Consider the following 10,373-nt stretch of genomic DNA (forward strand, 5'->3'; position numbering starts at 1 on the left):
TGTCCATGGAATTTTCCAGGCAAGAGTACTGGAGTGGATTGCCATTTCCTTCTCCAGAGAATATTCCTGACCCAGAGATCGAACCAGGGTCTCCCACATTGCAGACAGATACTTGACCATCTGAGCCACCAGGGAAGCACCTTCTATGATCATAGTGAGTGAAAAGAAATGAGCTTTGCCACACTAAGTCAAGAAAATAAGTAAGCATAGCTGGCTTATAATGTCCAATAATTTTCAACATTAGAAGTTTGCTAAATATTACATTTTTCTCAGGAACTTAGAATTATGACACCATAAAAATGTTATATAAGTAGAATAACTTCACCTCAAAAGGAATGACACCAAACCATTAAAATATCAGTGTTTATTTCCCTTTTTGAATGTGCGTTGAATTCAATACAAATTGATACAGAATTTTTCTAGGCCAAAGAAACCACTGTTACATTTAGAAGGCAACTGATTGCAAAAAATATATAATCTATGCTCTACTTCATTTTTTAAAAGAAATTCAGGATCTTATTCTATGCTTAATGTGTAGCAATAACAAAGTCTTCTTGACAGCCAAAGACATCACAACAAAGGAATGGCACAATAAAGACATTTTGGTTGTTTTTTTTCCTCTTTGTATTATCTTCATATACCAGTAAAAAATAAACTCTGTAATAAATAAATATATATAATAAATATTTGCCAACTGAAAATGTATAAATAGGTCCATCCTTTAAAAAAATGGTCCATCTTAGTGTGGCATGTTTCCTAGTCCATGTTTCACCCCAACTTTTTACATATAAGGTCATCACCTGCAAAATTCTAGAAGGTTCTTAGAATTTATATAGCAATAATCTTGGCCAACTATGTCAATCCATCTCTTCAACATGAAGTATCTGTTTGTAATGTAACCTTCAAAGGAAACATACTCCAGAGAGGTGAGGCACCAGCAGCAAACTAGGTTGAGTTCCCAGGATCAGAGTTGAGCAGATTTTCAGCTTCAATCTATGGGTGAGGACTGAGCCAGTGTACCCGAGGGAACTAAATCCACTTGTAAAAAGAGATCTTGACCTACTTCAAGTGAAAGTGTTTCTTGTTCTCAATATTCTTCCCAAAGTCAGTATCCCAGTGGAAAACAGACACCATAACATTCTGAATGTTGTCCTGGGTTCCTGTTTTATGATGAGAACTGAAACAAGAAAGAAGAGATGTAGTTTGGTTCTTCAGTAAAGACACCAACCCCCTTCAACTGTACATAAGTAGTTCCTTGTACAGTTCAGGAACTCTTTCTGGATCCACTGGTCTGGGCAGGAAATGTGTAAATTTCTGATGTCTTTTGGACCTGGCACCATCTCTTGGAGTTCCATCTTTGTTAAGTGCCACAAAATACCTGCGGCCAGTGTCTCCATGTTTATATATGTTCGATGAATAGGTATTATACCAGTTCTCTTCAAATTGCTCCCTAAAGATGCATTCAGAAGTCAGCTTCTCCTACAGGAGAGAAGATAGCTACCATTAAAAATGACATCTTTAAGAACATTTCCTTAGAAAAATCTCAACTTTTCTATTTTTATTCCTTTGTTTATAACTATATCCTCGTCAAAGAAGGAGAAAGGATAAACTGTTTCTGCTTTGTTCTGTTTTAGTTCTCATGTTACCTGGAATTCTTTCTCCCATGGGACTCCATCCAGCAGTTTATTTAGCTCAAAGAACTTTAAGTTGAATGTCAATTTTCAATTTTATTTCCAAATATTGGATTGGCCAAAAAGTGCATTTGGTTTTTTCTATAAGCTGTTACAGAAAACTCGAATGAACTTTTTGGCCAACCCAGTACTTAATAAATATTCTAAATTTGCCCAAGCTCCATTTTATCTCAATTCCCACACCATAGCCACCAAATAGACTTGTAGTTTATCTTGTTCCATCATTAGATGCCAAATTTCTACACAGCAAATCTCTACTATCATCTTGAAACATTTCAAGACCTTGCTAACATTCAAATTCCTAATTCAATATCACCACTCCAAATCATATATCCTCCCTTTGTGAATTAATTATCTAATTATACAATACCCATGATTAACTTGTGTCTGGATATTACTATTTGGTAAATGCACCAAATGTAGTAAAAGCCTGGTAATTTCTTGTCATTTCAAGATGGACTGCATATTATCCCAAGACATTGACTACAGTTGCTTTTTTTTAATCTGACATATACATGAAGAGGGAAGACTGAAGTGAAAATGTTAGTTGCTCAGTTGTATCTGACTCTTTGCAACCCCATGGACTGTAACCCACCAGACTCCTATGTCCATGGAATTTTCCAGGCAAGAATACTGGAGAATTCTGTATTGTCTTCTCCAGGAGATCTTCCTGACCCAGGGATTGAACTCATGTCTCCTGCATTGCAGGCCTATTCTTTATCGTCTGAGCCATATGTGATGTTTTTCTCTTTCAGTTGTGATTCTACTTTTATGAGATTACAAAATGCATTCTTTTTCTTTCTTCTGAGCTGACAGAAAGCCCCAAAAGGGCAAGTTTTACCTTTAAAAGGACAGATATTAAGTAGAATACCATTTACTGAAATATGATAACCAATTTTCCTCAGTGTATATTAAAATTCTAACTGTACATTGTGGTCTCAGTTGAGATTTTAAGAAAAAAGAAGGTACCCAATAGTGTCATCTGATAAACCATAAAAGCTAAATTCTCTTTGGAAATAGCTGCAGAGACTTATACTTTAAGAAGGAATTTCATGTGAGATGATGGGAGGGAGTGGCACACATTTACACTAACAATTTTCTTAAAATTATATCAACATAAGCAACTGTGAGCAAATAAATAGTGTTACCAGTGAAAGATAAAGATCTACATCATACTGCAGATTGAGTTTTATATTATCCTGTTATTCTCTTTCTTGTGTTGTTGCTGTTTTTTCATTTAAAAAAGAAAAGAAAAAATCTTACACTGATGAACTATTAACCTGAAAAGTTTAAATTTTTTAAAGTATTTCCATATTTAAAATATTTATGGTAGACCTACAAATGTGTGCACATATCCCCAGTGATGAGCTTAAAAACTTCCCAATGCAATTGTAACAACACAGCTATTATACTTATCCAGACATCAGATATGGCCCAACTAGTATGTTGCCATTGTCTGTTGTTGTTCACAGTATCCTAAGACTTTATTAAATCATTTTCTATATTGCAAAGGTCAGCAAGTCAGTGATGTATACTTACCTACCTACAAAGGTAGTAATGGGTAGAGAAAACTTATGTTAAATGAATGTAAAGAATTCAACAAGGCAAGAAGAAACTGCTCTGTTTCATATCTCTTGTCCCAGGATAATGGGCAGAAAGAACTAGTGAACTAAAAGCAATAAAGGTTTAGGGTTTAAGAAGTAGAAGTGAGTTATTAATGCTATACTACAGCCCAGATATATGGAAATTTATCAAGATAAAGATTTTTCATTTCTACTTAAGTATGTATATATATTTCTTCTGATATGCATTATTGGTAGCTATTTTACTTAAAAAATGGATAGTCATTATTTAATGAATTACAGTAATTTTTAAAAAAATACGTACTGATCCATATAGTTCTCCTTTGTCATTCATTCCAAGGTAAAGACCACTGTCCACACCTCTAATACTGACAAGTCCCACTGCCACACTGATGAATTCCAGGATACCTGAATTTATAAACAAAACAATGATTTGCATTTATTAAAGAACATACAACTAATGAAAATCTTCCAGAGTAGTAGGTCAAATTGCTAAATATAATACTGTATGTGGAAGTCCTTCATAAACTGAAAAGAGATGTACAATTGTCATTATGATGAGGCTCCCATTTTATAGATAAAAAGAAAAAATTGTTCATTGTGATATAACATTAAGGGTATAAAACCTTAAACAAAATTAACCTGGGTTTGAATCTAGTTTAGTAACTTACTGATTAGTGTTGAGTACGTAAGTCATTTGTCTTTTTTGAACTTCAATGTCTTCATACATGGAAGGGTGAAATGCTTCCTTACAGGAGAGTGGTAAGGACTAACATTTCTAGGCATCCAACAAATGGAAGCTATTATTACCATAAATTAGAATATAATAGAGATGTTCTTAGTTCTCCTTGATCCCACCAATTATAACCATGCCCTGTTAATTGTTTTGCTTTGTTTTTGCTTAGTATGAACTAAGTAAATTTTTTTCTAGCAGCAGCCAATATACTTTATATGGATGCATTAGTATTTGGTAGTTTATAAAGGGTTCTACTTTTATTTTCCCATCTGGTCCTCAAAAACAACCTCCTAAAATATGTGTGGAAGATATTATTATCCCATTTTGCATAAAAAGAAACTGAGGTCTGGTCTGCCTAAAGATAATGACATTTGTAATTAACAGAACAGATACTTGGAGTCATATCTTCTGAGCCCTAATCCAATGTTTATACTTTGGAACACTGCTTCTTGAGGACAAGAAAGTAGTTTCAAAATTTACAGATTATATAATATGCTGGTTCCCATCCCATGATTCTTAAAGATAAATTTTATGGTTGAAAAAGTTAAATGAATTTATAATTCATGAAATGTGATAGCCAAACACCAAGAATTTAACATGTAAGTAGGTTTCACTTTCAGAAACTTTCCAGAATTGAGCAACTAAATAACAACAAATAGGTAAATTAGTACCAAAAACTCTCCACTCAACACTATTAATACACTATAGTTAAACAAAAAAAACAACAAATAAAAACCCTTACTGCTTCCCTCTGCATCATTCTTTTTCCCTGCACACACTACCCTTTGGATGGTGTCTCTGTCTTGTTCTTCTCTTTAGACTCTTGGCTGAAAAAGTATATAGACAGACTTTCTATGCTTGGAACTGCCTTCCTCAATAGCTTTCCACCTTTACCCCTTCACCTTGTTTTAAGATCCATGACAGTATAAATGTGTACCGTGTAGCCTAACTATTGCTCTTAAGTCATTTCTTGATTTATTGTACTACAACTTCCTGTTTGGACACATGATATTACCAAGGCCAAGGGAAAGTACAAAATCTGGCTATTTGCTTATATGAAGGGCTCTGTTCTGCCCAGATCCTAATTCATTCATTGGCAGAAACATAGATGCTTAAGCTCTAAACATAGATTCTTAAGAGCTCAAAGGAGCTCTTTCAAACTATTAGGAGATCACGTATAACACTAGACCTAACAAGGATCTAACAGCAACAATATACTGTCAAATTTCCTGTAAGTGACTTGCCCAAGGCTGAGTGGAGAAAAGATATAGTAGGAAGACACAGATCCCAGAGGATAGCCATTATAATAATTGATAGAGAGGTAGGAATTAGAGGAAAATTAAACTTACTGTCAAGCTCATCAGTGATCCCCATTAGAAACAAAAATAAAGACCCAAAACATGACTGGTAGAAGAAGACACACTGATGGAATTTCATTCAGGATATACTTACAATCTATAAATTGCTTGAAGTTGTAATGAATGTTACATTCAAATTGAAAAGTGTACTGTGGTTCACTGGTAACTTAACTCTCTTTAGGTATCTGATTTACATTAAGACACTCTTGTCTTTCAAAGAACAGGAACTGATTAACTGATTAGACTGCATAGTAGAACTAGTTTCAAGTACAATAAAAGTTTCACTTCCATATAAATTAGTTATAAAACAGATCTTATAAGGTATTCGTTTTTCTCACAACTAAATCGTAAACCACCTGCACTTAAATTCTAATCTTAAAATAATGCTACTTTGTCAAAAAACATGTTAATTGTAGAAAGACAATTACATATATATCTTAGAATAATTATATTCAATAGTTTCAACTTCATTAAATGATATGCAAAGCCTCATATACATATAACAAGGTCAAAATGATTTTGTGGTGGCTCCTGGGGGCTGATGGGAAAAGGTTATGTGCTTTTCATGTTCCTCTTAAAGATTTTAGCCACACTTTTAAATTCTGATCCTTTTTCTCCACAAGGAAATAGTATACCACACAGTAATTTGTAATCATTTGATTCTTAAATGAGATTTGACAAGTCTTTCTTATTTATAATATGAGGTGGCAACTAAGCTAATTCCTTAACAAAGAGTAGACATGAAAAACTTTCCTTTAGAGGTAATCACAGATTTTAGATAGATTTTCTAATGCCCAGTGTCCCATAAAAAGACTTGGAGGTACTTTGTCTTTCTGGTATCATTTTCAAAGCCAGCCTTTTAAAAAATCATAATAAACAGGTGAGTCAACCCACAATGCAACCACATCAGACAAATCTATGGAGAATAGGGGAGAAGAAAGGAAAAGCCTTTAAAGGAATATGTTTGATCTCAGGCTAACCTTTTTTTAAAGTAATGATTCCATGTTTACGTATTAGGTAAAATCTTTCTACGATACTACTGTGCAGAAAAACTATTATAAATACAGAACTAACTCAGATAGGGAATTTTTTAAGCATCACTGGGACCTTTTGTTTTTATTCTATTGATGTGGTTTTGAAGTTTTAAAACACAGTATTCTGAATTTTTTATTTAATCATGGTCAAATTAGTATAAATTATAAAAAATGTCATCTACTTTAACATCTCAAATAGTACATCCAAGCATTTTCAGAATTCTTACTTTGATGACATAGAAATAAATTTTAGAGAGAAAATAATTTCATAGTCAATCATTGAAGAACTAAGAAAAGAAGGCAAATATAAAGAGAATCATATAATGCTGTTGTTGTTGTTGTTGTTGTTGTTGTTGTTGTTGTTGTTGTTGTTTGGTTGCTAAGTCATGCCTGACTCTTTTGTGACCCCATGGCCTGCAGCCTGCCAGTCTCCTCTGTGCATGGGATTTCCCGGGTGAAAATACTGGAGTGGGTTGCCATTTCCTTTTCCAGAATATCTTCCTGACCCAAGGATAGAACTCATTTCTACATTAGCAGATGGACTCTACCACTGAGCCTCCTGGGAAGTCCATTTAATATTACGCATGCATGCTGAATATATACTTTCTTCTCACCTATACTTCCTTGTAGTAAATTATGATGCTTTAGCTATCAAATGCCACTAGGATGCACTGTAATGCACTCTAGAGGTTGTTACTCATTTAAGCTACCAGACTAATCTGAGTTATCTTTCCTTTGTGTAACAGTAAATATTTTGTTCCTATAGGTACCCCTGCACCAGAGAGTGACTTAACCCAGTACAAAAATCAGTCCAAGTCATATTTTTGCAATAACTAAATAAGCATACAAAATTTTAGCAAAAAAAAAAAATTTCTACTAAGATGGTCATTCTGATAGGCAACATTTACATCTTAAAGAATGGAATAAAATACCAGTTTAATGAATGTTATCAAGTCTACAAATATTTACCAATCTCTTCCCATAGAGTCATTCTTATAAAAAGACACAGAGTAGAAGAAGCAACTACTTGACTTTGGGGAGATCACAGTTGAATTACAAGTATCTTAAAAGTAGAATTTCCAAAGTTACACCATGTATCACATGGATCTCCCTGGTGGCTCAGCGGTAAAGAATCCTCCTCCCAAGCAAGAGATGTGGGTTTGATCCCTGGGGCAGGAAGATGCCCTGGAAAAGGAAATGGCAACCCACTCCAGGGTTCTTGCCTGGAAAATCTGATGAAAAGAGGAGTCTCGAGGGCTACAGTCCATGGGGTCGCAAGAGTTGAACTTAGTAACCTCACCACCACCACCACTATGTATGGGGGGGGGGGGCCTGACTATTACCTAAGTTTAACTTCTACCTGTTCTACTTACAGGCATTAACACATTTGCCTTCATTTCTAAATCTTTCTGGTAGCTGGAGAGTTTTTCTGTAACAAGTGAAGTGCAGTAATTACTCAAGGCCAGGGAACTGAGACACCTGGTGTCAGCAAAGTTCTTTAGACATGGAATCTCAGCCTCTTCAATTTAGAAACCACTTTCTGAAAGTGACCCCAAGGTTGGCCACTAGGTCATGACACTCTGGACTCATAGTCAATGGGAATTTGGAAGAGATCAGTGGAAGTTGCAAACATGTGGGGTTTAAAAAGTTAATTTTCTAAGCCTTTAAGTGCTACCAAATGACCACCACATGCTCATTTCCACATCTAGGGTTACAGATGCCCCCTCAAACTGAGATTTACACTTTTCCAAAGTTTTAATGAGGACTTCAAGTCAAAAAGAGAAAGCCAAATAAGAACAAGGGATGAAGACGAGAGAGCCCTTCAGAGATAAGACTCTCAAAGAATTCCACTGCTAAGGAAGGGAGAAGGAAAACTGACACTATGTTAGGTAGGTCCTTTCACATTGCTGCTGATGGGTAAACGGAGTCTTTAAAAAGAGATACACTGATTCTATCTAGTGAAGTTCCAAGTTTGATGATCAAAATCCTTCAGAGTGTTAGCCAGTTAACTCGAATATGAACACATCCACAGTAGAGGAAAGATCCTGAGCTGTTAGAACAGGAGAGCATCTTAAAAGAATCACCTGATTTAACCCCATCATGGTACAGACAAGAAAAGAAAACTCAGGCTCACTGGTAACACATGCTAGTATTCACACAGCTAGGTAAGGAGGAATTAACAGTAGAGACTTTATGGTTTCCCAATCTAGTCTCTTAGCAATCTGCCTTAACAATCATTCCGGTTTTTTGGGGTTTTGGTGTTTTTGTTTTTGGTTTTTTTTTTTTCCTTTCTTTTAACTCCTTCTGCTCCCAGGCACCGTTGGGGGTATTCTGAAACATGTCTCTTTGTGTTCCCACCCATATCGCCTTTCGATTCCCTACTTCCTCTTACCTATGGTCAATACCAAGAGCTTTGCTTCTTTGCTTCAGGATTTCATAATTTCTAAAGAGGATCTTGGTTAAAGGACTAGGCATGCTCTGTAGCCCAATAAGCTTTTTGTCTGTTTTTTTCTCACCAAACTTTAACAGCGCAGAGAACTGCAGGCAGGTGAGTCTGACAGGAGCGATGGTGCCCAGGGAGAGTTAATCTGTTACCTGCTCAACATGTGTGGTGCTCTAGGTAGACAAGTAAAAGCTCGCTTCCTATTTTTGAGCAGTAACCATAAAAGCATCACCAACTGCCTGGCTGTAGGGCAGGTCGAAAGAAGCGGCAGGCTTTCTGTTGTTAACTTTTGTTAAGTGGACAGTTACTGGGGGAAACGTGCGGGGCGCAGAAGAAAATAATAGGGATTAAAGAAAAAAAAAATTACTGCCTGTGAGGTAAGGAGTGCGGGAAAGATGTGACTCCGAGTCCAGGGCTCTGCGTCCCAGGCAGCCAGGTGCGGGCGGAGCACCCCCCTCTCCCCTCCCGCCCCCTCCAGCGTCTGGAGCAGCAGGCCAGCCGGCGATCGCAGAGGCCGGCGGACAGGCAAAGTCCTGGGGTCCCTTAAGTCCCAGTCCGCACTTGGCACCCAAAGGGTCTCTGGGGCTTCCGGCCGCGCGCAAGCCGGAGCCGCTCAGCAGGCGAGCAGGGAGGAGCGCGGGATGCGGGCGGCCGTACGTACCGAAGAGGCTGTGGTCCTGCCGGGTGCCCTGCACGCTGCCGTCGGGCAGGATCTGCAGGTGGAAGCCGGTGCGGCAGTAGAGCTGCCGGCGGCGCAGGAAGCCGTGCAGGTGCGCCAGCTCCGCCGCCCCGGGGCCCCCGCGGGCGCCGCGCTCCGCCGCGCCCCGGCGCTCGCCCAGCAGAGGCGGCCGCTCCCCGGCAGGAGGCAGCAGGAAGTGCGGGCCCACCTGCGGGCCCAGGCCCTCCAGGCCGCCCAGGAAGCCCCCGACCTCGGCTAAGGGAGCCATGGAACGGCCAGAGGGCGAGGCGGCCGATCCGGAAAACAAAAGACACCCCCACCCTACAAGCAAAACGGTAGCGAGGATGGGGAGGTGGATGAGAAAAAATGATGGCCAAACAAGCGCCAAAAAAAAAAAAAAAAGTTAAGGCCCGGTTACTCCCGTGAGGTCGCAGGATGGACTTTGCACTCAGAGCAGGGACGCTTTCACTGTCTTGGAGCGGTCTTCTCTCCCGGGTAGGTGGGAGCCGGCTGCTGGCCTTGCAGAAACATCTATAAGCTGCCGCTGCCAATACGGGGGCTGGGGCTGGGGGCTGGGGCTTCAACTCCGCAAACTGATCAGATCAGAGTCCTGTGTACATACACACAGTATATATGCGGGTCCTCTTGACATATGCTAATCAAGTCCTTTCATGCGCGCTGGGGAGGTTTCCGTTTGAAATCTTAAACCGGCCTCCTCTCAACACGTTTTTGCTCTTCGGAAGTGACCAGAAGGAGCCCTTGACGGCTCTGTATCAGTGCAGTCGTAAAAAAAAAAAAAGAAAAAAAAAATCATTCCCACCATTGGCCAGAGCTGGCCAGCAACTTCGG

At 38.6% G+C, this 10,373-nt stretch overlaps 1 protein-coding gene across 1 annotated transcript; it reads right to left on the reverse strand.

Moving 5' to 3' along the window:
• Positions 1 to 349: 349 nt before the first annotated feature.
• FGF20 (fibroblast growth factor 20) lies at positions 350 to 9,914 on the reverse strand. Its single transcript, XM_020883476.2, has 3 exons — positions 9,507 to 9,914; positions 3,579 to 3,682; positions 350 to 1,479 (listed from the first exon to the last, which is right to left on the reverse strand). The coding sequence occupies exons 1-3, from the start codon at positions 9,790 to 9,792 to the stop codon at positions 1,234 to 1,236; spliced, it is 636 nt and encodes a 211-aa protein (XP_020739135.1). The 5' UTR covers positions 9,793 to 9,914; the 3' UTR covers positions 350 to 1,233.
• Positions 9,915 to 10,373: the final 459 nt, after the last annotated feature.

This window comes from Odocoileus virginianus, chromosome 32 (assembly GCF_023699985.2).
Source record: "Odocoileus virginianus isolate 20LAN1187 ecotype Illinois chromosome 32, Ovbor_1.2, whole genome shotgun sequence".
NCBI classification, from domain to species: Eukaryota; Metazoa; Chordata; class Mammalia; order Artiodactyla; family Cervidae; genus Odocoileus; species Odocoileus virginianus.